Source organism: Carassius auratus, chromosome 37 (genome assembly GCF_003368295.1).
Source record: "Carassius auratus strain Wakin chromosome 37, ASM336829v1, whole genome shotgun sequence".
Lineage (NCBI taxonomy): Eukaryota > Metazoa > Chordata > Actinopteri > Cypriniformes > Cyprinidae > Carassius > Carassius auratus.
Genome location: NC_039279.1, coordinates 15557145 through 15584210, shown reverse-complemented (window position 1 = coordinate 15584210; position 27066 = coordinate 15557145). Strand labels below are relative to the sequence as shown.

Genomic DNA, 27066 nt, shown 5'->3' with positions numbered 1-27066 from the left:
TGTAAATTTGACATTCTGTACTGATGAGTACACACTTCCACAGTCATACTGCTTATACCTCTGTAAGTCAAATATTAACAATTGAAAGTAGACAGACAAACTGAAGAACGTCTCTTAAAGCTCACTGTCCTCAAAACCACAAGTATGCTGCCTTTCGAAACCAATACCTTATAAAGAACGAGGTGAAAGCTCAGAACAGCGTGTGTTTCTCCTATCGGATCTAACAACACGGACAAAAACCCCTCAAGGACACTTTGAATACAAAAGTTCATAATCCTGTCACATAATCGGTTGTTCAGTACTTTTCTTTTCATACATTGTGATGCTTATGCTCGGCCTGGTGACAAGGTAACCTTCATCCAGGGTTTGGAGTACTAAGAGTTGGTTGTACACAGGCTTACACGACGATTTGTCTCCCCTGGGCTGTTTTGCGAAAGATACACAGGCTTTTGTTATTCAGTACCTTCCATATAATCCCTGCGCACACACATCGACATGTTCTTCTTGTATGGCATCGTCCTATTGCTTGGTGCACTGTGTACTGTGCTTGCAGATAATAGAAAGGGGGGGAAAAAACGCTCTTGTATGCTCTCTGTTCTGACAGCGCCCTAATGGTTGCTCCACACAAGCACATGCTCAAGTGTTCAACACTAATGAGGTCCACTGAGCCGGCAAACGCATCCCAGAAACCTCCACTGCTTTTTTGTGCCTATGGCTTTCAATTGGGACTGAACCGTGTTTAATCCAAAAAATTAGCATGGGCCATGGGGCGGCATCTAACTACTTTTTTGTTTGTTTCATGTGAGCATTTCAGTTTGTTAGATTAAGATGTGATATCAAAACAGCAATTCAAAACCTTTGGCCTCTTTCCATTGAGATCGTGTTACTCATTAACAGATCACAGTCTTTTTCATGTAGATTTGCTCTTTTACTTTGATGACGTGAGATGCTGGAAACGGTCAAACTCTAATGCCTGTATTATGATCTTTGATCTTGGTCTTTATAAAATGTGTAAAAACCATGGGCCTCGAAAGGCAATACATAACAGCTATCGATAATCCTGCTATTTAATAAAACACAAGGCACTTGTTATTCAGAGTACCTCCATCAATCTGCTCGAATACAAATTCCTTTAAAAGGAAAAAAGGTTTTTTTTTATGATTCAGAGCAAGCCGTCTTTAAAAATCTCTGTACTGAATTCTCAAACATATGAGCTCTGGCAAGACGAATGGATCTGATCTTAATTGCATAAATTGGAATACCGTATACCATATACTGAACAGAAATATCCGTGTTTGCATATATGGCATGGCTACAGTTTTATTTGTAAAGCGCTGGTTTCTCCAGGCATTTTGTTTTGGCCTACAATAAGAGAATTTATCGGCTTCTGATTATATCAATTTAGAAGTTTAACCAGAACATCCCTAAAGCAATATGGCTTATGAATAAGCAGCAAATCTGTCCCTTTTGTGTGTTGTGTATCAGGAAAAATGTGCAGTTCTTGATTGAGAAACAAGAATGGATTAACAACGTGAAAGACTACATAAAGTGTGCCGGAACCTTCTAGTATTCTGAATAAAGCAATAATAGATGTAAAATTCTTTCATCTTATACATATTATTATAGTTTGTGTTGTTGATTTTATAATTTTTTTTTTTTGGTAAGCCCCAAACACTCTCTTGCAGCCTTTAAAACCATGGTATTCTACTATTAAAAACATAATATACTAGTAGAGGCTACAAGCCAACAATCCCTGCTGCCCAACCCAATTGAAATACATCAACACATCTAAAGAAAATGTATTTATTTATAGTTTCAATGCTTTAGTCTCTTTATTCAATCTTCCGGTTTCAAGCTCTCTTTTTTAACCTAACCAAGTCTTTGGACTCTCCACTAAACATCATCAACATCACTGTACTTCACCCTGCTCCAGGAGTCCAGCTCACCGTGACCCTCTAGAGACAAAAATCAGTACTTAACAGGGGACACAAACAAGCCAGCATCATGACTCTGCAAAACTAACCAGCCTCTCTTCAAATGAAAGAACCTTTCACCGTTTTCAAAGGTTCCGCCTGCGGATTAGTGTTGACCTTTTCAAACTATTTGCGAGCAGTGCGTTTGGAAGCCATGTGGCATACTGTGTCTGTCCTTTCCAAACAAGAGGTAAAGGGCAAATTTCCTTCAGCTGAACTTAGGGTTGGGAGGCGTGCTCGTTTTCCTCCATTCAAAAACAACTTTCACTCAGACAGAATACATGAATACTGAGATAGCCGCCCATTACATGCACAGACAAACAAATGGGTTTGCTTGCTCTGGATGGGTTTACAAAGGGCAACTCTATCTTCCCCCAGAGTTTAATACTTCACTAAAGAGATCTAGACACCCTCAGTTAGACTAAGTACAGATTAGGGATGTCAAAAGTGGCTGTAATTTTGTACCAAGTTAATACAAAAGATATATAAATAAACAAACAAATAAAAATAGCAGTGCACTACTGAGGTTCAACTCAATTTGGCACCTACTGCCTGACTGACAGGTTCTTTTCAGCAATCATGCTGCTGCACATTTAACCAGTTAAATGCATTTCTTTGTCTAAATACCAAGGAAAGCTATTCGTGTAAGGGGAGTCAGTAAATGTAAAAAGAAGATTTTTCCATTATCATTTACAATATCTTTAAGAAATTAGAAAAACACTCAATCTCAATGGGCGCTACCTCTTGCAGAAACTGAAGGAAACGCCCACTGCTGTGATTGGCTAACTTCATTGCACCATTCTCACACTTTCATTTACAGCATGCTGTATGTTTTGATACTTGAGATAGCAAGCACTGTGATCAAGCCATAATATGTTTGAGCCTGATATAACGCAACCGCAAAAACTGTTTCAGCATGGTAATAGTGTCTTGATAGTGATAAACACTGGTTTCATGTTTATTACAAACAGATAAGATTAAACATAAATGGGACAAAAAGTTTGGCACTGCCATATCTTTTAATAAAATATATTTAGAAAAACCCACAGCATGGTTAGAATTATCCACAAAACAGTCCGTTGTGAAATTTGGAGAACAAATGAAAACCTTATCTTTCCGTTTTTTCAGGCATGTCATTAAAAAAAAAAAAAAAAAAAAACTTCAGCCATGCATTTCTAATGCTTGGATCCTTAGGAAGTCAGTGCAACGCATTCGGAGGTGTGGTTTCATTAAAAGAACATTCTATCCAGTTCATAACCGCTTTAAATGAAAAAGATGCATGAACACCATATGTCGTGCCATTTTCATTTATTTCATGTGGAGTAGGTCTGAAATGTGGAGACAAAGTTTTCTCCCTGAGTTTGGGCCTTTTTTAATCCAATAGAAATGTATGTTCCACTTGTTATTCAAACATTTTTCTGTTTTAATGCAACAGCAATTTATCACACACACACACACATGATATATATATATATATATCAATAAGCAACCAAAATTATATTAATAATATAATTTTTATAAATATTAATGCATTAAAACCAAGACACTTTAAATTCTCATCAATTTATGCATTTTTAAACATTTTTATATTGTAATTTATTTTATTTTGGAGGGCAATGTCCATCCTTGCCTCCTCTGAGATAACACCCCTGTTATAATAATATTTAATTTGAAGAGTGTTTTCAGTAGCATTTCAGTTTTATTTGAGGTATTAAGACAAGGTATGGTTTTGGGAATCGTGAAATTTCACTGGTATTGGTATCGACTACTGCAATTTTAGTATCATCACAACCTTAATAATGATATCAGGCTTGAGGGTCAGTAGCAAAAACTGACAGCTGAAGACATGAGAGGAGAATAATAATGAGGGATGGTGCTTCAAGATGATAACATAAAAGTCAGTGAAGGCAAAGAGAAATGAATAGCTCTACTTGAAAGATCGAGTAGCTATAAACTCTCAGCTGGTCTAGTCGAAAAATGTCGGCCTCATTTACATACATAGCATACTTTCAGAAGTTTACTAATCACATGCACGAGTGTCCTAAAACAAGAGAGATAAATTATTGAAAAAGCTATGAATATTTGATGAGAGGCTCTGGTTCCAGACAAAGGGAAATGCGGTAAAGCATCTCGGTTTGATTGACCTGTTCTTGGATAAAAGTAACAAAAGCTCATTGAGATGAATAATTGGAAGCAGGCCTCGTGGCCGCCTTCTATTCTTTCTCAAACGGGTGACAGACAAACGCAGCAAGCGCTCTAAACTAGACTGCAACAAGAAACATGGGTACGGCGTGAGCACAAGGAGATGAGATTAGCCAGAACAGAACATCTTGAAGGGTTGTATATTAAATACATTAAACGGCTTTGTTTATATGACTTAACGTGCTGCAAGGTCGCAGACTTTTAAAAGTCAATACAAATGCACCTTTTAGCTGTTTTATGGCCATAATGGAAGCATTACTTCTAATTAAGGGGGATGATATAGTTGACATTGAAAGGGAAATCATTTTTTGTTGACGACAGGTGTTGATCATTTTTATATCTGCACCAAACTATAATTCGGAGGGATGGGTGGCAGATTATAAACAAGGTGGTCTATAATGCCTGCTGGAGAAAACTAACATTAGCATTCACATTCATCTCAATGGCAGTCGCTCAGCTGCCCCTGTAGAAACAGCCAGCTTGAATTCAGCTATCTTCACTTTTAGGAACCACAGAACTTTTGGGGCCAGTTAGTTGATCTGAAAGTGAAGTGACATTCAGCCAAGTATGGTGACCCATACTCATCCGAAATGCACACACACAGAGCAGTGAACACACACACACACACTGTGAGCACACACCCGGAGCAGTGGGCAGCCATTTATGCTGCGGCGCCCGGGGAGCAGTTGGGGGTTCGATGCCTTGCTCAAGGGCACCTAAGTCATGGTATTGAAGGTGGAGAGAGAACTGTACATGCACTCCCCCCACCCACAATTCCGTCCGGCCTGAGACTAGAACTCACAACCCTTCGATTGGGAGTCCAACCCTCTAACCATTAGGCCACGACTTCCCTGTAATGTGACTGTCATGTGAATTATCACAGTCATTAGAAACTTACATCATAAACTTCATGTGAGAGACAGTGAGTGACTGAAGATTATAAGGGCGCATTATTATTATTATCATTATTTATTTTTTTTTAAATGATGTGCATGGATATATAATTTCTAATAATCATAATAAACACTGCAATATTTTGATTTCATTGTGATTTTTTTGCAATGAACATTTCTTTCCTCATTTGAACACAGAGGTCTGAAAACCTGAAGGCTAAAGTTCTACAGAGATGAAACAATACATCAAAAGCTTCTTCAAAATATAGCCTCAAATAATACTGATGTTTTATTTAAGTCTTACTACTTTCACTTAATGCATTTCTGACTACTAATGATTCTTTTTTTAGTTTAAAAAAAATAATATTGAAAATGGAAAATAGGTATATTAAATATTAATTTAAAACATCAAAGCTGTTCTTCTTAAACATTAGTGAAAGTTTGCACCTTTTGTAATAGTCGTAATAGTATATATATTTTTTTTTTAAGAAAAGTAAGGAGAAAAGTAAAACAAAAAAAAAGTTCTTAAACTTTTTAACCCGGGGTGTCAATCTCAGTTCCTGGAGGACCCCAGCCCTGTAGAGTTTAGTTCGAACCACATTCCAACAGATGTACCATGTGCTGTAGCTTTCAAATAAGCCTGAAGGACTTGATTAGCTGCATCAGGTGTGTTTAATTAGGGTTGCATCTAAACTCTGTAGGTCTCTGAGAGGAGTTTGACGCCCCTTTTTTAACCAGTTCACACTGTATCTCAACAGCACCTGACAGAACAGCATCCAGGATTCGCCCACATAAAAACCACATCAGCAAAATCAATTAAAAAGTGCTCAAGCATCGAAATTAATGTTTTGAGATGATGATATATTATCCAACACAAGCACAACCAGACCTTACCAAATGAAATGGCATTTTGCATAGTCCTAAATGACATGTTTGTAGATATGTATACAAATTACTTTGTGATGATACGTCATTACGCAACACCAGAACATAAAAAAAAGCATCTCAGTTGCATTCATTATCGAGTCTAATACTAACATGCCAGAAGCGGCGGGGCTTTACATGTTAATAAGAAGTGCTGTGCTAATGGTGTGGTTGTTTGTCTGACCCTTGAGCTGGTGGGACGGCACAAAGGGACCGCCAGGGTCTGAATACTAATCCTGCAGGTGCAGGGAGTCCTGCGCAGGCCAGGCACTTCTATTACCTCTGCAAGACTGGAGGAGGAGGCAACAGGACCATAAGCAAAGAGCTCCACATGTGGCAAATTGGAGTCCCGACACAGCAATTCATGGCAGATTACATTTCGGCAATGCGACACTTCAGCTCACATGAAAGTGACTCACTGTACAGCGACTTGACAGCATAACACCACTTCAGATCAAGGGACGCAATTGTCAGCCAGCACTCCAAACTAAACTAGTCTCAAAACTTGCCACGGGGACGCACTCTCCACCTGTGAGGAAAAAGGCTTTTGAACTGCAGTGAGGAGCAGGTTGCTGTTTGTAAATATTATATATATATATATATATATATATATATATATATATATATATATATACTTAATAAGGAACATCAAAATCATTTGTTTCTGTCGAGAGAGGAGCTTGGTTGTCTCTAGTGCTGTCCACATGACTTTTCCCAAAGCGACTAATCATTCTTCGGTTCAGTGGCGGCTCAAGCGCTGCTCATTCACTGCCAAATGTAACAGCGTAAAGAGGATCCCAATCTGCACTCCAGAACTGGAGGAGATGGAGGGAGAACCGCAGCCGTATGATCGATGGTCTCATCACATATCCAGTGATTCTTGCCACACAGAAAGAGACCTACTCCTGCACAGGACCCCCAACTTTTGCAGAGGCCAAATAAATGCTGCTTTTCTAAATACATTTACTCTGGAATCACTTTTTGTGGGAAAACTTCATCCCGCACTTGAAAACTGAACGTTGATTCTAACACAAAGCCGACAGAAAAAGAAGTCTGTGTCAAGATGACACAAATGTCACAAAACCTGAAAGCCGAAAGTAAAGCAGAACCCTGTAAAGCCTGACATATTAAATAACTAAATACATTAATTTTTTTTTAGTGGGACAGTTTGAGCCTGTCCTCCAACAAAAAACGATCATATAGATCATTTGTGCAAGCACCTTATTATAACCTATATTTACGTTTTAATGTTAAAAATAATGACAGTATCACGTTGCATCTGTCGTCATGAAATCAAAATGTACGTTTATTTAAATGGAATGTGTGGGCTTTTTACACCAATCTCACATTATTTCCTACTAATTTTACTAGGTGGCTTATTCGTTCGAATGACCACACCTAACCCCAACCATAAACCTAACCCTCACAGAAATCATGCTAAATTATGATTTATTGAGCATATACATTTTCATGCACATCCGTTCCCTGGGATCGAACCCATGATGCAAAATTACAGGAAACATAGAACAGGGTGGCAAATTGACCGAAATTACACTGTTTCTGTTAGCCTCACACCCTCATGCACGTGTAGTTCACCGATTTGAACTAAAATCGTTGAACCGAGGTTACAGACGTAACCGAGACGTTCCCCATCGAGGGAGAGACGATGCGTCGATAACGCTTTGGGAACGAGAATACCCAAACCGCCATATTACAAGTGCCTGAGTGTCAGACAGAAAACCCAACGCCTCTAGAATTAAAAACCTGAGACCCGGGAGTAGCGTCCAGGTCTAGGCTATAAAACCTGACGAATGTGAGTGGCGAGGACCAGCCTGCCGCATCACAAACATCCTGAAGAGAGGCCCCAGATAATAAGGCTCTAGAGGCCACCATACTCCTAGAAGAATGAGCTCTGACCCCCAAAGGGCATGGTAGGTCAGAAGACTCATAGGCAAGAAGGATAGCCCCAGCTATCCACTTACTAAGTGTCTGTTTAGTGGCAGGAAGACCTATCTTAGGTGACCCGAAACAAACAAACAGCTGATCGGATTTCCGAAAAGAAGAAGTCCGATGAACATAAGTGTCCAATGCTCGCACCGGGCACAAGAGGTTAGACTTTTCCTGGTCCGATGATGCAAACGGGGGAGGACAGAAAGCCTGCAGAACAATAGGTCTCGGAACAACGGTCGGTACCTTAGGGACGTATCCCTGCTTCGGGTAGAGAAATGCTTTGACCATCCCAGGTGCAAATTCAAGGCAGGTGGGAGAAACCGAGAGAGCCTGAAGGTCTCCGACTCTTTTAAGGGACGAAATAGCAAGGAGAAAAGTAGTCTTAAACGAAATAAACTTCTCAGAGACTGAATCTAGGGGTTCAAACGGAGCCCTAGAAAGGCCTTCTAAAACTATAGCCAGGTCCCAGGCCGGCACTCTAGAACGAGTTGCAGGTCTCAGCCTCAAGGTGCCACGAAGGAAACGAGAGATAAGAGGGTCTCGACCCAGAGATGCACCACCCACTGGGGCGTGGAAAGCCGAGATGGCCGCCACGTAAACTTTTAAGGTGGATGGACATAGACCAGAAGCGAAGCGGTCTTGTAAAAACTCAAGAACTGAGCCAACAGAGCAGTGGACGGGGTCACACTGATGTTGGTAACACCAAGAAGAAAAAACATTCCATTTGAGTCTATAAAGTTTCCTCGTAGCTGGAGCTCTGGAGCTAAGAATGGTCTCCACAACCTCAGTTGAGAGACCACTCTCTATGAGTTGCGCCCCCTCAGAGGCCACACCCAAAGCTTCCAAATCTCTGGCCGGGGGTGAAATATAGTGCCCCCGGCCTGAGATAGAAGGTCTTTCCTGATCGGGATCTCCAAGGGAGAACCGTCGAGGAGATGAATCAGGTCCGCAAACCAGATTCGACTCGGCCAGTGTGGAGCTACGAGAAGTAGACTTACTCCGTCCTGGCGGACTCTCTCCAGAACTCCTGGGAGCAGAGCAACAGGGGGAAAGGCGTACAGACGTTGCCTCGGCCACGTCTGTACCATAGCGTCCAACCCCAGGGGGGCTGGATGAGTAAGGGAGAACCATAGTGGACAGTGCGTCGTGTACTGAGAAGCAAACAGATCCACTTCTGCTTGGCCATAACTTTCCCATATGAGCTCCACCACCTCCGGGTGAAGCCTCCATTCCCCTGGCCTCAGCACCTGCCTCGACAGGGTGTCTGCTCCAATATTCTGAGTCCCTGGTATATACATCGCCCTCAGAGAGCGTAATTTCCCCAGAGACCACAGGAGGATCTGGTGCGCTAATTTGTAGAGTGGGCGCGAGCGCAGACCCCCCTGACGGTTGATGTAAGAGACCACCGATGTATTGTCTGTGCGGACCAGCACATGATGGTCCCTCAGGTCTGGCAGGAAGTGCCTCAAAGCTTTGAAGACAGCCATCATCTCCAGGCAGTTGATGTGCCAAGAGTGATGATGGCTCTCCCACAGACCCTGAGCTGAGCGGCCTTCCATTACCGCTCCCCAGCCGGTAAGGGAAGCATCTGTCGAGATGGTAACCCGATGACAAAGAGCTCCCAATACCGGACCCTGGGACAGGAACCAGTGTTCTCTCCATATGACCAAGGCGCGGAGACACCGCCGCGTGATCTTGATCGTACGAAGTGGGTTTCCCCTCGGGGAGAACCCTCTGGTCCTGAGCCACCACTGTAAAGGTCTCATGCCCAGCAGGCCAAAGGGGATCACATTGGACGCTGCTGCCATGAGACCCAACAATCTCTCGAACTGTTTTACAGTGCGTGACTGGCCTAGCTTTAGCTCCGAAGTGGCTGCGAGGATGTTGGCTACACGAGCGGGCGAAAGAGAGGCTCGCATCGTGACCGAATCCCATACCACCCCAAGAAAAGTGGTCCTCTGTAATGGAGATAGCACACTCTTCTTGGTATTGAGCCTCAAACCCAACTTTTGCATATGAGCGAGGACGACATCTCGATGCCGAACCGCCAACTGTTCTGATTCTGCTAAAATCAACCAGTCGTCCAGGTAATTCAGAATACGTATGCCCTGCAGCCTGAGCGGGGCCAGAGCTGCATCTACGCATTTCGTGAATGTGCGGGGTGAGAGAGCTAGACCGAAGGGAAGTACCCGATACTGGTATTCTTTGCCCCCGAAAGAAAACCTTAGGAACTTCCTGTGCTGAGGGAGGATGGAGATATGGAAGTACGCATCTTTTAGGTCTATTGTGACGAACCAGTCCTCGGATCTGATTTGAGTCACAATCTGTTTGAGTGTCAGCATCTTGAATTTTAATTTCTGAACTGTACGATTCAACAGACGAAGATCTAAAATGGGACGCAGCCCTCCATCCTTTTTTGGAACAATGAAATAACGGCTGTAAAAACCCGATGCCCTGTCGGGAGGATACACCTGCTCTATAGCATTTTTCGCTAAAAGAGATTTCACTTCTTGCTCCATGACCAGAGCCTGCTCGGGATGCACTACTGTGAGCAACACCCCGTTGTAGCGTGGGGGACGAGAACCGAACTGGATTCTGTAACCCTTCTCTACTATCTGCAGGACCCATTGAGATATATTCGGCAGACATTTCCATTCTGTCAGACATTCTACTAAGGGAACCAGCCTCTCGAGGCTGGCCTCTGGTGTAATTTGAACAGCTAGTTCGGGGACCTGAAGCCGAAGCGCAGGAACCACCCGAGCTAACTGCTCTTGGACCCCCCTCAGAGGGAGCGAGCCTGACGCAGCGTCTGGGAGACACAGCGCCAGAGACCTGCTGGAGACCGCTGCGCCCCGAGGCACCAAGGGTGGCGGGGTTGGCAGGACGGCCCCGTGAGAGCACCGAGACCGGACGGGCACCGTATACTGAGGTGTACACCGCACCGTCTCGATTGGGGCTGCCCTCACAGGTCTGACCCATTTGGCGTCAAGACCTTTTCTTCTGAGCCGAAGCTTTCTTAGCGAGAAGAACGGTCCTCAGATCCGGCTTCTGCTTAGATTGCTTTGGCTGTGAGTGCTGGCTCGGTCCCCGTGATTTTTGAGGAGGAGCGCGAGACGCAACACTCTCTTTTTGAAAAACACGATATGAGGAGCATGATGGCTGGGGCTGCCTTGCACGCCCAGCAGCATCAGGATTAGAACGGCGAGGGAGAAAACTTTTAAAAGCTTCAGATTGCTTTTTATTTTCTTGAAATCTTTCAACCACTTCATTCACAGCATCACCAAACAGACCTTCATGAGAAATGGGAGCGTCTAAAAGAAAGATCTATCTTTATCTTTAATATCTGAAAGATTAAGCCAAAGGTGTCTTTCTGTAGAAACCAAAGCAGCCATAGATCTACCAATAGCACGTGCTGTTTCTTTAGTCGCCCTGAGAGAAAAATCCGTAGCCCGACGAAGTTCGCGAATTTCGTCACGGCTGACTCCCTCACTGTTATCTAACTCCCCCAGCAGCTCAGCCTGATAAGCCTGAAGCAAAGCCATCGAGTGAAGGCAAGCTCCAGCCTGACCTGCTGCTGTGTAAGCTTTACCCACTAAATTAGATGTGATCTTTAAAGGCTTCGTGGGCAAAGTCGGGTTCTTAATAGATGACGCTGAACCAGGGGAAAGATAGCTCGCGAGCGTCTGCTCCGCCCGGGGCATCGCTTCATAACCATTTTCTTTCAGCCCTCTTATATCAGAATAAATGCGCACTTGAGGGCTGAAAAGACGTGATGAATATGGCTTATTCCACGATCTAGACAGCTCACTGTGAAGATCAGGGAAAAAAGGGAGACCCCGTGATGTAGGCGATGTTTTAGAAGACAGAAAACGCTCGTCTAATTTGCTTTTAGGACGAGCGCTCTGTTTATCAGATGGCCAAGATATATGTAATTTATCTACAGCTCGTGTTAATACATCAACCAACTCCTCATATGCTGGGGAAAGAGATGGCGAATCCTCTTCCCCCCTGATTGTGTCACCTTCACTGCCTGTTACATCTAACTCCTCGGAGCTAGAGCAACGAAGCAATGGGCTCTCCCCCCGGGCGGAAGAAGCCACGGGGCGGGCTTCCGACACCGGAGTTTGAGCTATGGATCTCCCAGGTAAGGGAGGAGAAAGAGCCCTCGGACCCGTCTCCAACCCCGCTGAGAGATCCATTTGCGAACCCCAGGAATGCATTCTCCGTTCTGCCTCGGCAGAAGCGGGTCCTGCACCCTGCGCTCTTCTCATCAAAGAGTGACAAGCGGGAGCGGAGCATGCGAAGCGAAAGCTTCTCACAATGCGGGCAATCAGTCTCCTCGAAGGCTGATAACGCATGCTCCACTCCCAAACAAACTACACAAAGCTCGTGTGTATCCCCACCCGTTAAATAACGCGGGCAGGGAGAAGCACACGGTTTGAATAGTTGCTTAGCCATAGTATATAAACTTTGCACAAGACAACAGTAAATATGACAGACAGGTTTGACACAGATCGCTTGCTGAGGCACAGAAAGCTAACACCGGTTGCTCCGGTTGGGGTTTTTATCATTTCCTGGTCGTGACGTCACTCCTGACGCTCACTCTCGCCATTGGACTAGTTGACATGGATGCTTCAGACGCACTCACGCAGAATGCGTTCCCAAAGCGTTATCGACGCATCGTCTCTCCCTCGATGGGGAACTACATGATATGTGTAATGGAGCAGGGTTAGAACTAAACTCTGCAGGGCTACGACCCTCCAGGAACTGAGTTTGACACCCCTGGGATAGGCCTATTAAGCTCAAACTAGTTTTTTTTTATTTTTATTAAAGGAATCAGTTATTTAGAATAATAAAACATTTGGGCTGTTACCAGGCAAATCAGTATCAACAAACTCATCTTTTAATGCAGAGGAAATGCAGAAGATTCATTGGAAGTGGCATTTAGATGTATTACACTGTTTAGTGCAGGACAAGAATGCATTTAACCTGCAGTTACAAATGCATGAATGTTTTGAAATACAAGACATAAAATGTTGAATACTCATTTGAAATGATAAGAAAATAATTATTTTAAAAAAATCAAAAGATACTAATGTGAAATTAAAATGGCCAGTATGTGTCAGCAAGTCACTGTTAATAAGTGAGTCATTGCGATTGAACCGAATCATTTAAACGGTTGATTCATTCAGGAACGAAACACTGTCACGTTGAGACGCAAAAGACTGTGCTTTGGTGGCTGTGTTTGGAATTATTTTCTGTTGTAGAAATAGAGCTAAAAAAGGCAATATGGTGTGTCTCTTAATAAACTTGTTTACTGAACTGTTATATATTTGTATGTATATATTCATAATGATTTTTGGAGGAAAAGACGGCATTCTTTGTGTGATTCTGATTTAATATATGAAATTATATAAATATGTGAATTTTCTGCCCCTATATCTTCAATTTTGTGATCATTCTAAATGCATTTTAGGAGACTGAATCACACAGTGAAAGAACACACTATAAATGTGCGCGCACATCATTAAAACAAAAATTATGATATTATCGCAGACGATATATATAGCACACTCCTCACCACTGTCTTTTTGGCTAATTTGTGCAAAACCTCTTGCTAAAATGTCAAAGCTTAATTTTAACCACCAATGCAACGATGCAATTATTTAGCTTACCCTCTAACGTTACATTCTTGCAAAGGATTGATGTCTTATCGAGATTTTATAAGCTGCTAGTTTGGTCTTCCTAGGCAAGTACAGCTTACACTGCATAATAGAGCATACATATGGCCAGGGGTTCACTTCATTTCCTTCGAGTTAGACTTCAGAATATGACGGGGTTTCGTTTTCAGCGGTGTCTGCACCACTAACGCCTGTTTTGTCCGTCTGCATCTTTCTTGTGATTTTAGCGCCAGTTTGCTCTCCTGTCCATTATTTACTGCCGTAGTTTCCAGGGAGTGATTTATTTTTTTGTATTTTTATTTTTTTTACTCAGTAATTAATGTGTTTTAAAATGTAGCGAAGTACAATACTTCAAACAAAATATACTTAAGTAAAAGTAAAATTACAGATTTAAAAAATTACTTTAAAAAGTATAAGTACACAAAAAAACTACTCAATTATAGTAACGCGAGTAAATGTAATTCGTTACTTTCCACCTCAGCTAATTATTTCCAATTTCTGTGCTGGAACAACCTGTGCTCTTGTACCATACATGCCCATATAATTTCATGTTTATAATCACGCTGGAGTGCTCAAAATTGTGAATATGAATGGGAATATACTTTAGAGATATTTTACTCATTAGAATTCCTAGGGGTGTCAATAATTGTGTCCAACGAGTATTAGAGAAAAACATTTATTTCATAATGATATTTCCCCCAATTTTAAATTCTTTTAAATAAAAGATCAAAAGGATTAACAATGCAGATGAATTTCCACAGCCTTCTTTGATCATATTTACCAAGAGGGCCGATGTTTTTGGCCACCACTGTATATATTGCAGTTTAGTTGTTTCAGTGATTGTTTTTAGGCTGACAACTTGCAGTTTCTGAATTAGTTTATTCAACTTGCATCAACATCAACTTAACATAATTAGTTTGTAAGTTGACTGAACAAGATAATTTGCCCCCTCAATTTAAAAAAAAAAAAAAAAAAAAAAAAATTGTTGAAACAGTTAAATAACAATATCAAGTTCTTAATATCAGTTATCGCGAGATGATGTGGAGACCATGCAGACAGCAGACATTTGTCAGGCATCTTTGTGTGCTTTACAATGTTGGGGAATTTTCTAAGTCTACAAATTTAAGTAAATTCTTGTTTTTACATAGTCTAAAGCCCTATTCAGATGATAATTGTTTCTCAGGGGGACATAAGTGATTTTCACCATTTACAGGGGGTATTTGGTGATTTTAAAGCCATCCAAATCCAGGATGTCAGTGTTTTTCTCTTACCGCACTCATAAAAATCCATGGCCAAATTCATTAAATTGTCATTAAATTGTCACAGCACTTAAAGGCAAAACTTATTTTCCTTTTTTTTTTTACTTTGTATTTTACTGTTCAAGCAGTCAAGCAGTTATTTTCACATTTATTTACCCTTACATAATATACTTTTCAGCCAGTGCAGTGTTAAATAGGCCTTTTTCACAGTCCGTGTGTCATCACATTCAGCATCGATTAGTAATCAATGGGCTGTAACCATTTTTGACAATAAAATTAAAGTAACTTGAATTTGAATGATAATTAACTTGACAATAAACACCAGTATTCCAAATGATCTATTTCCATATGTGTAATCTAAATTTAATTTTCTTTAATTGAAAGTTTAAAAAGATAAATTAAATGCATCTTTGCATTTCATTTAACTCTGTATTGATTTAAAAAAAAAATAAAAAATAAAAATAAAAAGATAAATAAAAAAAGTTAAATAAATCAGACATCTCTGATATTCTGTAATTCACACCAGCTGGTCGTAACAATGTTTGTCAGATGAAGTTTAATCTTAGTTTTTTTTTTTTTTTACTCCATAACTGGAGAAGAAACTGAATTGATAAAAAAACATCCACAAAGGAAAGTGAAAAAATAAGACAGTGATGGGTGTGATTGTCAAAATGAAAAACAGAAGTGGCAGGGTGCTCGGCTGGTGATTGAGCACAGAGTCACAGAGATTCATTAAGCATTTTTATGAGATAAGCCGTGATAAATTGCAAAGGCTGCACATTTTAGTTGGAAAACATCAGAAAAAACTCCACAGCTGCTAACAAGAATACCACAAAAAAGCAATGCTTTGTTTTTGTCTAATTACCTTTTTATAACAGAATTTCACTCTTCTTTAGCAATTATCAAATATGCTTTGCTTTTTCATGCAATGAAGGGAAGTGCCATCCTCATTATAACAATACAATGCTAAAAAAAGTCAAAATATTAAAATAAAACAAAACGGTTAAAATGGCAGACTATATTTTTATACCTTCTTTACTTTCTTAAGAATTTGGGCTTTGTGCCTGTGCAAAATACAGCAGTCACTTTACAGCAGTTAAAGTGTTCTGGTAAGAAGGTTCATCTGGTTTTTGGCTAAATTTGGACAAGCTAATGTGCAGTTGACCAGTCATTTCTCCAGAATGACCCAAAACCCATGTAAAACTGCAGCTTTCCAGTAGTCTACATAGCAGAGTATGGTGCTAGTAATGCCAAGGTAATGGGTTCAATTCCTAGGGAATGGATACATCTATTATAAATTGATTTATATTGTATAAAATCATCTGCTGAATGCACACATGCAAAACCATTGAGTTAGAGCAATAGTAGTTAGGTTTTTAAGCCCAACATCCCTGACTTTATTTATTGTTTGCCTGTATCTGTAGCCATTTAAAATTGGAGGCAACCACTGCATTTTAATCATGATCCAAACAAAGATGCTGTACACGTTGCATGAGCGGTTCTTTTTGATTATAATTAGGTTTTATAATTTCAGTATTTAAAGCAAAAACAGTCTGGCTAAAATTATGCTACATAAAACATATCTGCATGATACAAAATCAGCAGACGGGCTGATTGAGATGCAAATTCACCATCTGACAGCAGGTGGCACTTATGGAACAGAAGCTACAAAGCATTTTGCTCCGCCTGCTGCAGTATTTCCTACTATTTCCTCTGTTATGGTCCTGTTCAGTGATGGGAATAACGGCGTTATAAATAACGGCGTTACTAACGGCATTACTTTTTCCAGTAACGAGTAATCTAATTGATTACTCTTCTCATCTTAATAACGCCGTTACCGTTACTGCCAAAAAATGCGGCGCGTTACTATAACTGATGATGAAGCTGTTTTTTTTTTTTTCATCAGACCAACTAGATCTCTGAGCGAGAGGCAAATACTTTTTTTTACTGTTCTTCCTTGGTTAGTGGGCAGAGCACGAGACAAGCGCATAAATGCTGACGATTGGCTGAGGTAGAGTAAAATTTCATTGTAAGCCAATCAGAGGTAGAGTTGGGTGGGTTTTCGAAAGCACGCATAGTAGTGATGGGAATTCGGCTCTTTTGACTCAGCTCACTGAAAAGAGCCGGCTCTTTGGCTCACAAACGGCTCTTTAAATGACTTTGACTATAATATTTAAATTTTTATTACATAATTATTTAATTTCTATGGGCTAAATTTGAAAAAAATAGAGTTGGCTCTTCAGATATGCGAGCCAGCTCCCGAAGTTCAACTAAAAAAGCCGGCTCTTAGAGTCGGCTCATTCGCGAATCGCGAACGACTCCTCAAAAGCTCATTCGCGAACGAGTCGATCCATCATCACTAACGCTCATTCGCGAACGACCCATCATCGGACAGGACAGGACACACAACGAACAACACAAGCCAGTCAGTCAACCAGAGACAGGTATGGCGACGAGCCCAAATAATCCAAAAGTAGCCTTCTCTAAATGGAAGTATATACATTACTTTTTCCTTCAAGAAATTAAAGAAACAATAAAAGGAAATATCAAAAGTTCCCAAAAATCTATCGTGTTATTTGCATTGATCCACTATATAAACATAATATCTACATACATGCCATTTGATTGGAGGCTAGTCTCACTTTGTCCCACAGCAACTTTTTTTTTTTAGATGTGTGTACAATGTTTCATGTTTCTGTTAATAATGTATTGTATTAAGTGTCCATTTCATTATAATATTCAGATTTATCATAAATAATTGAACATGCACATGTATTTTAAGTTCCTTTAAAGAGGGGTAGAGGTGGGGTCACGTTTGAGCATTTAAAATTCAATTTTACTTGAAAGTAACGCAATAGTTACTTTCTTAAGTAACTAGTTACTTTAAAAATTTGTAACTGAGTTACTAATTTAGTTACTTTTTGGAAGAAGTAACTAGTAACTGTAACTAATTACTTTTTAAAAGTAACTTGCCCAACACTGGTCCTGTTTACAGACTCGGTCATGATGTATTTTTCTATATGACTGTATTCAAGTGAAGCAAATTACCAAAAATATATATATTTAATAAAATGTACTGTATATATGCCAAAACAAACATTTTGACATATGTCAGCCTATATTTGATATGATTGATGTAACTTATAATTGAACGTGACAGGACAAGAATCATCTTTCTGTTTTACAGGCATACAGATAAGACTGAATAAGTGAATATTTTAAAATACTGGTACTGCTACTACTATTACTACTACAAATTCTTTGCAGCGAAAATGTATTACAATACAAAAATATTGGTCCTCCAAATGTTCTTGACATGTTCACTGCCAAGTCCACCCCTAGATGATCCCCCCAGAGCAGTTTCCTGAACCATCCAAAGCCAGGCAGGTCAGAGGAACTCTAAGCAGCCTTGTGCTCACCAGACAGGGGCAACAGACACCTGGCTAATGTGTCCACAGGCAGCAATCAGGAGCTCGCCGAGGACTGCATATGAAAGCTATTGTTATTCTCACTGTGCTGCAGAGCCACTATCAACTATGACCTTCCTACAGCTCTGTAGGACACAACATTAATTCAGACCTTCAGCCAAGTCTTTTCATCTCTATGTTTCTGTCTCTGTAGCTCTGATTAATCAATGGATAAGGATGTTATTAAGGCCATTTTTAACCCCATTGGTCCTTGTAGCTCTGCCACTTCACTATAAAGCTGTTAATAAACTCAAATCTGATCACAGATCCTTTCGTACAGACAGTATTGTCTTCTTCTGAATGTACTGTACAGACGAATAGGCTGGATTCCGTAAAAAAATAAGCTTCAATGTTTTTAGATTTAAATCAATTTAGGCAAACCACTGGAAGTGTTATTTGCCTCGGAAGCCGTGCGAATTGAACTGATTACCCCATGTGTCAGGTATATTAAAAATGTAATTTAATGAAGCAGCCATAATGCATTCGAATGGATTGTGAACGTCCTTTGAGGAAACAACAGGGTGTATTAAAACACGTTTTACCTTGCAGCTATTATACATATTTATAAAGTCTATGATTAAATCTACGCTGACGGTTTTATATTGAATAAAACTACCTGGAACTGGTTCTTTCCAAGGTATGCTGACCTAATTTACTTGCACAATAAGAAAATGGATGTGTATTTTGAATGATCTACAAGTGAATGTTAATCCAAACATGAAAAAGATGCTTTTTTCGCCCCTCATAACCCTAAATCAAAACAGGATTAATTTTGAACTTAATGATGATGTTTTAGAAGTCTGCCGCAGATACAGAACAATCTGTTACTGTGTGAAAGGACAGCAGGTGGGGCGGAGGGCAATCACGTTTTCAGGTGTTTGCTTACCTGTACTCCTCCTGCGTGAACACCGGGATGATGGACGGCTGCAGGACAGTGATCTCCACCAGAGTCTCATTGAACTTCATCGGCTCCCCGTCATCGTAGGCAATAACTGCTAACTGTTTGGGAACACAAGAAAATCAATTTTAAGGTAAAAAAAATAAGAGTAATAAGAATCAGCAATGGCTCAAGTTCTATCCACACTGTCTTTATAATGAACATTCTATCATTTTTCATCCAAAATACAAGTAAGCTTGTAAACTGCAGTGCAGTTATTTAATCTATATCAATCTGTGAGGCACATAAAAATGATTGACGGGCAGTAATGGTCTATGGATTGCTAGTTGACAAGCCCCGTATTAGGAAAAGATTGTTGTGAACTTACACTGAATTTAGTGTTGGGCTCCTCATTCAGATTGACCCTGGTGAGAACATTGCCCGAGGTCTCGTCCACATCGAAGATACTAGTGCTATAAGGAAACTTCTCCAAATCCACTTTATAGTGAACTCGACTAGCCGCTGTCCCCTGAAAGAAAATTTAAAAAGCTTTAAAAAGAAAACTCTCTCTCAACTACATCAATATTTAGTTTGAATATCAAAGTATTCAGAAAGACATAATGTGGACAATATATAAGAAAAAACTGACAATGACTGCTGAATTATATCCTTCAAACTTGAGATGCAAAGCATTCATTTTCATGAATAAACATATGAATCAGTCAGAATAAAGGATTCAGTCCTTTAGTGCTATAAATCAAGATCTCAAGTCAAGTCTACAAGGTGTAAAGCATGTTTAAAGCAACATTTTTCAACCAATGGTCAACTCAAATGTTTCTACTAAGCACTCTTAGCAGGATTCAAATCAATCTGACAGACCCAATTTGTTCATTTTATTCTGTTCTGCTCAAGTCCCGCCTCCCACTGCGAGTTTCATAAGTTGTGAGACTGTGAGATCCGATGTGTAGCGTTGGCCTGGGGACAGAGGGGATGGTAGTTCTGCTGTGATGGAGATAATTACAAGGGTGACGCCGGGTGAGAAATGGAGCCTGCGGGTGGCCCTGTCCTCATGAGAACGTGCTGAAAAACCCATTCATCCTCCCACGGGTGGGACAGCTCCACACATAGTGCTGGTCGGGGCATGCGTTTTGGCGTGAAATCAGACTACAAATGATTTTTCAGCTCAGTCCTGTGTCTTCAGGGCGTATGGAGAGGATTGGGGTCATGGGGCGTTCAAAAGCACGAGAAGTTATGCCATACTGTGTTTTATCAAACTAGCAGATCATTTACATTTCCTCGCTGCTCTTTTAAAATCCTGAGGAGTTTGATTAACAGCACTCTCATTTCTCCAGTCACTTTGCTTTAATATTTTATGTCTTTTCAGTTTGAAGACACTCTATAATAGCAGATATGATTGCATTGTGCCCAGAAAAAGTCAGCTTTTTATGTATTAAGGAAGGCGTGGCAAAGATGGGTTTAATTCTGATTTATTTCTGTGTGGATGAGGATGACTTATGAATAATATACGCTAATGGGCATGAGGAGATATCTGATGCCAGTATGAAAAGCCATCTGACAGATGCTCAGAGAATAGGGAAAAGCGGAGAGTGTTGCCAGAACCACATTGATAGACAGCAAAACAAACCTGGTCACCAATGGGCTGAAGAGATGCCCTAAATAAAAGCTGCTGTTTGTGAAAAACAGAATCAATATGTGCCAGTATGAAATAACCCTCGAAAACTGTTCACTGAATGATTACTTTGCTTGACAAAAAAAGAAAAAAAAAAAAAGGCTCAATCCATGTATATTAATTCGCCAAGAGAAAATGCACAAATCCATTAACAAGATTGAAGTAATTTACTGTAATGCACAGCTTTGGATGTGGTCAGAGTGATGATTTCTGTCTGAATCTAAACAAAAAACAACAAACAAAAAAAACATGCTGTCACATTAGCTTTAAAACATTTTCTCACACAAAGATCATTATTTAAAATATTGATAGCGCTATTGTTAATTACTTAATGTGCAAAAGGATAACAAATTTCTTCAGGGTTAGCTCATCCAAAAATGTAATTAATGATTCACCCTCATGTTGTTCCAAACCCGTGAGACCTCCGTTCATCTTCGAAACACAGTTTAAGATATTTTAGATTTAGTCCGAGAGCTCTCAATCCCTCCATTGAAAATGTGTGTACCCGGTATACGGTCCATGTTCAGAAAGGTAAGAAAAACATCATCAAAGTAGTCCATGTGACATCAGAGGGTCAGTTAGAATTTGTTGAAGCATCGGAAATACATTTTGGTCCAAAAATAGCAAAAACTACAACGACATCATTGTCTTCTCTTCCGTGTCTGTTGTGAGACAGTTCAAAACACTGCAGTTTAGTGATATCCAGTTCGTGAACTAATCATTCGATGTAACCGGATATTCTTGAAGCAGTTATTTATCCAGTTATATTAATCCACAAATGACTTAAGAAAAAATAAATAAAAAAATAAACCAATATCGAGGGGCAATTCATTTACTCAAACAGTACACTGACTGAACTGCTGTGAATAGAGAACAGAAGATGAACACCGAGCCGAGCCAGATAATGAACAAAAGATTGACTCGTTCTCGAGTGAAGAACCGTTTCTGTCAGACGCGTCTGATTCGAGAACCGAGGAGCTGATGATACTGCACATGTGTGATTCAGCGTGAAGCAGACCGACACACAGAGCGTGTGTTTTTTTTGGGTGATTAATTCTGAACTGATTCTGTGCTAGTGTTATGAGCCCAGGTAAACCGAAGGCTTGAATCAAGGGCAATCATCGCAAATGACGTCATTACGTAGAGCGCAAAATAACTGGTGAACTATTTTCTTCAACTGGTTTATTGAATCAAACTGTCCGAAAGAACTACTGGTGATCCGAACACAGACCGGTTCTTGACTCTTGAACAAGTCAATCTTTTGTTCGTTATCTGGCTCGGCTCGGTGTACATCTTCAGTTTTCTCTTCACAGCAGTTCAGTCAGTGTACTGTTTAAGTATATGAACTACACCAGGATATTAGTTTGTTTGAACTCAGAGGGAGTGTCAGCAACATTAAAAAAAAATTAAAAGCTTAAGTCATTTGTGGATTAATGCGTATTGGAGACGCGAACCGTTTAAAAAAGTTCAGTTTCGATTTGGTGAATTGGTTCAAAAAGATCTGGTTACATCGAATGATTCGTTCACGAGCCGGATATCACAAACTGCTTTGTTTTGAACTCTCTCACAACAGACCGGAAGAGAAGACAATGATGAATAAAGTCGTAGTTTTTGCTATGCTTTAAAAAATTCTAACTGACCCTCTGATGTCACATGGACTACTTTGATGATGTTTTTCTTACCTTTCTGGACATGGACAGTATACCGTACACACAGTTTCAATGGAGGGACAGGAAGCTCTCGGACTAAATCTTAAATATTTTAAACTGTGTTCTGAAGATGAACGGAGGTCTCACTGGTTTGGAGCGACATGAGGGTGAGTTATTAATGACATAATTTTGATTTTTGGGTGAACTAACCCTTTAAAAAATGACAAATTAGTATGTTACTATCTAACTTACTGAGAATCTCACAGATTCTGAGGAAACAAAGGTCAGGACTGAATCATGGGTAGGGCCAGTGTTATGGGACCTCAGACTAGCCAGAGGCCTCCAAAGCCTCAGGGTGAATGGCCCGAGACTGCCAAAGAAAACTGAACCAGGGCTCTTGACTCAAACTGTATTCTAACCATAGAGGCCCACCTAGGCACCTCAGAATATATAATGCCAGCTGACCAATAGAGCTCTTGGAGTTTGAGGCCCATCTGTGTATCTGACCACTAGGGCTCCATGACAAATGCCCAACCCTCGGAGATAAGAGTGGTGGAAGTAAGGTGGAATACTTTATGTCTTGGAAAACATGACGAATGTAAGAAACAAACTAACTCGATCACCATCTGCTACAGAAGACCTTAGGAACAAGGGACACACAAATACAATTGCATCTAGACAAATGAGCGCCAACACAGGTACAAATCCAGGCTCACACTACCACAAAAGTGACAAATACACATAGAACATCCTATGAGCAGGCACAATCCTCAGAGGAATATGTATACCCCGAGGCTTATGAAGGGGCACACAATTAAAATTGTCCACAAAAACAAAAGACTATCTCTAGAGCAAATCAGTCATATTAATGGGGACATTTTTTTCACTTTGGGACGCATAGTTTCATACCACTTCAGTGAATGATTACTGCACAAGCTGTTTATGACTAATCACAAGCAGCATAAGCCTCGATTTACAAAAAATCAGAAAAAACACAAAATTTAAAGAGGGAAAAGGACACTTGATAGCTGATACAATGTCTTAGAAACATTGTGATTGGGTTTTCATCTTGCTGCTCTAATCCCAATTAATTTCCTTGATTTTTCTGAATTTTATAACACCAAAGAAATAATAAAAATTACAGGAAACATTGATGTTGACTACACTTTTCCACTACCTTTACAGATTATATTAATCATTTATAAATTCCCAGGACAATTGAATCCCTGCAAAAAAAAAAAAAAATCACAAAGTTACATTAAGTTACATTAAAATCTGTGTTGTAGACAAAAACAGGCATAATGGACTGCAACAGCACAGAAGTATTATGATACCAGAAGATACAGTTCAAATGACTGCTTTCAAGTAGCAAAGAACGTTCTAAAAATGTCTAAAATGCATTACAAGAGTAAAGTGATTCAAAATTGAGCCCTATATTCCTTAGTAGTGCTTTCCTGCCAAAACTGACCTATTGAAATGTCATTTATGGCAGGAACTGAGAGGTTTCGTAGCATCTAGACTCTGACTCAAGCTATACAAAAAATAAATAACTGGCATTCAACAGCCACCATCTGCAACAAAATGATCCAGCTCCTATGAATAATGGCAGCTTTCTGCATGATCTGATACACTGAAGAGGATAAGTATCCCTCAGTTTCAAAGACAGTTAAAGTGTTGCTTGCACAAATTTACCTTGCTCCTATGAATAAAGTGCCATTTATCAGAGCGCTCACTAATAAAGACCTCATGTATCGCTCAACTTAATGTCAGAGTCAGAAATTCAATTTAGGTTTAGATGTATGCTCAAATAATTATTTGTTCAAATCACTCATGTATTCCCAGTGTTAAGTTACTAACCTCAAGCAGCAATGCTACTAACCTAACATATTTTTCAACAGTGTGGCAGCAGTTCAGAGTGACAAAATGTCACATTACATGGCATCAATTCAGAGCCATATTTCACATGCTGCTGTTGAGCAAGCAGAGTAACTCAAGTAACTTTGCAAGAAAAAAACAAAAAGAAAAGATTCATTCGGATGGTTTTAGTTAACTATTTGGTGTTCCATAAAAGTCCCTGCAGTATATTTTATATATAAAAATAAGTTGATGTTGATGTTATTATTTTAACCAAAATCAATATTTTTTTTTTCTATGTGCTATTTCTGTTATTATTGAATAAAATTACAGTATTAAATACATAAAAGTATTATATATTTATTAGCTCCAATTGGTAATTGCATTTTAACAATTTTTGTTTGCAGCTTGACTTCATTCTGTAATTGTATGCAGATTGTAGCTTAGCAAGTAACAGTAGTGCACTGATGAAAACAGCAATCTTTCTGTTAACCTACTGTATAATAGCAATGTACAACATGAAAATTACTTATTCCTCATATGGATGTGGCGAACTAGAAACCCAAAGCAGTGTTTTATACGGCAACTGAAGACATACTAGCATGACTGTCGGGCTAAATTCAATTTCCAGTCGCAGCTGGGGCTTCTGGCCTGCTTTGCCCCTGACCAGTCTTTGTATGTGTGCTGAGTTATGGGCTGAATCGAGACGCACAGTAGATCCTTTTTTTGAGGTTGAGGTTACTGAGAAGCATTACATTTGCACACCTCCACATGAATATGCATTTGGATTGAAGGAGAAAGAGAGAGATGGAGAGAGAGAGAAATAAAGCATTTAAGAGCAAGAGAAAGGGAAAGAGTCAACCCAAACTGACCAAAAAAGGTTGTTTGTGTGGTTGCTACATGGGATTTGTAACCAAGTTATTATCTTTAATGAAAACAAGCAGTATATAATATATCTTTATTAACTAAAATTAAAATATATAATAAATAAGAATTGTTTCATTTATAATCCATTAATATGAGTCTGTGCTGCCCAGTTCAACAGGAAGGGAGTGTCTTATTGACATGTACAACATGTATGTGATGTAAAATCTGGAGGAGGGGAAGAATACTAGCTGCTAGCATGTGATCAGTTGTGGCATAAAAAAAAAAAAGGTTCTTCTTATAAAACTAAGAAATAGTCACATTGTATGTTTTAATAGAAACATGAGTCTTATTTTTAGTTGATTCAAATCCAGTGACTATATGTTCTCTGGTGCGAGCTGGGGCAGCTGTGGCCTGGACGTAAGTCTCGGTGCTGGCAGGAGTTGTAGCTGGGGTGGGGGGAATTAATAAATAGCACTCTCTTCCACCCTCAATACCCATGGCTGAAGTGAACTGAACCCCCAGTTGCTCCCCGCACGCTGGATATAGATGCCCACTGCTCTGGGGGTGTGTTCACTTCTCACTGCTGTGTGTGTGCACTTGGATGGGTTAAATGCAGAGCTACAATTCAGACTATGGGTTACCATACTTGGCAAATGTCATGACTCTCACTTTTCACTAAAAAAAAAAGAAGAAAAAAAAAGAAGAAAAAGAAAAAAACATATACAAATCCAAATTAGGACCTATAACTCAACAGTAATATAATATGATCTGTTTTTGTAAATTGAAAAAAGGCATAAAAAACAACAACTACCAAACAAAGAAGGGAAAGCAAACAAACAGAACAAAACAAAACAGAAAAAATAAAACAAAACTGAAAAATAAATAAATAAATAAATAAAGGGAAGTGACATTCAGCCAAGTATGGTGCCCCATACTCAGAATTTGTGCTCTGCATTTAACACATCCGAAGCGCACACACCCGGAGCAGTGGGCAGCCATTTATGCTGCAGCAGCAGTTGGAGGTTCAATGCCTTGCTCACGGGCACCTAAGTCATGGTATTGAAGGTGGAGAGAGAACTGTACATGCACTCCCCCCACCCACAATTCCTGCCGGCCCGGGACTCGAACTCCCAACCTTTCGATTGGGAGTGCGACTCTCTAACCATTAGGCCACGACTTCCCCACCAAATAAATAAATAAATAAATAAATAAATAAATAAATACGGTACATACCAAAAAATAAAATAAAATAAAATAAAGAATACTATAATAGCCCTGGACCGTGTTAGAATACACGGCTTTGTGTGATGCAGGTTGTGTTTGTAGAGCTCTGGGGCTTAACGCTGGAGACGTGCCAGGCTGTTACTCACCTGTTGGGCTGGTGTAGCTGCCTCTTCAGGTAAACACACACAGCTTTGAGTCTTTGCTGTTGTTGTTTCTTTTTTTTCTTCTTATCTTTGTTTTATTGTGCTTAGCCCTTTGAAGTCATGCCACACAGTACACATTCGTTTGCTGCACAACACAGTCAGACCTATTCACAGTCACATCAGGCAGCAACCAATAGAGACTGTCAATGACACTATAGTTTAATCATTAGAGACTTGATGCTACACTCGATATATCTTCAGTGACATTTTGTAGAAAAAAGATCAAGGCGACTGTTTTCTTGTGAAGCATGATGTTTGACTATCAGCATAAAATCTCATGTGTTATTGCTACTTAGAATCTGTAATGATGTGTGTACATTTGAAGAACTTTGATTCCTTAAAGGACTAGTTTG

The 27066-nt window shown here is 39.9% G+C and overlaps 1 protein-coding gene across 1 annotated transcript in view; it reads right to left on the bottom strand.

Annotated features, from left to right (window-relative positions):
* LOC113056339 (protocadherin-15-like) overlaps positions 1 to 27066 on the bottom strand; it is a 197242-nt gene that overhangs the window by 39507 nt on the left and 130669 nt on the right. Inside the window, exons 23-24 of the mRNA XM_026223068.1 lie at positions 19615 to 19755; positions 19236 to 19348 (exon numbers count right to left, since the gene is read on the bottom strand). Coding sequence (XP_026078853.1) covers positions 19236 to 19348; positions 19615 to 19755 — 254 coding nt within the window. The remainder of the gene's footprint in view (positions 1 to 19235; positions 19349 to 19614; positions 19756 to 27066) is intronic.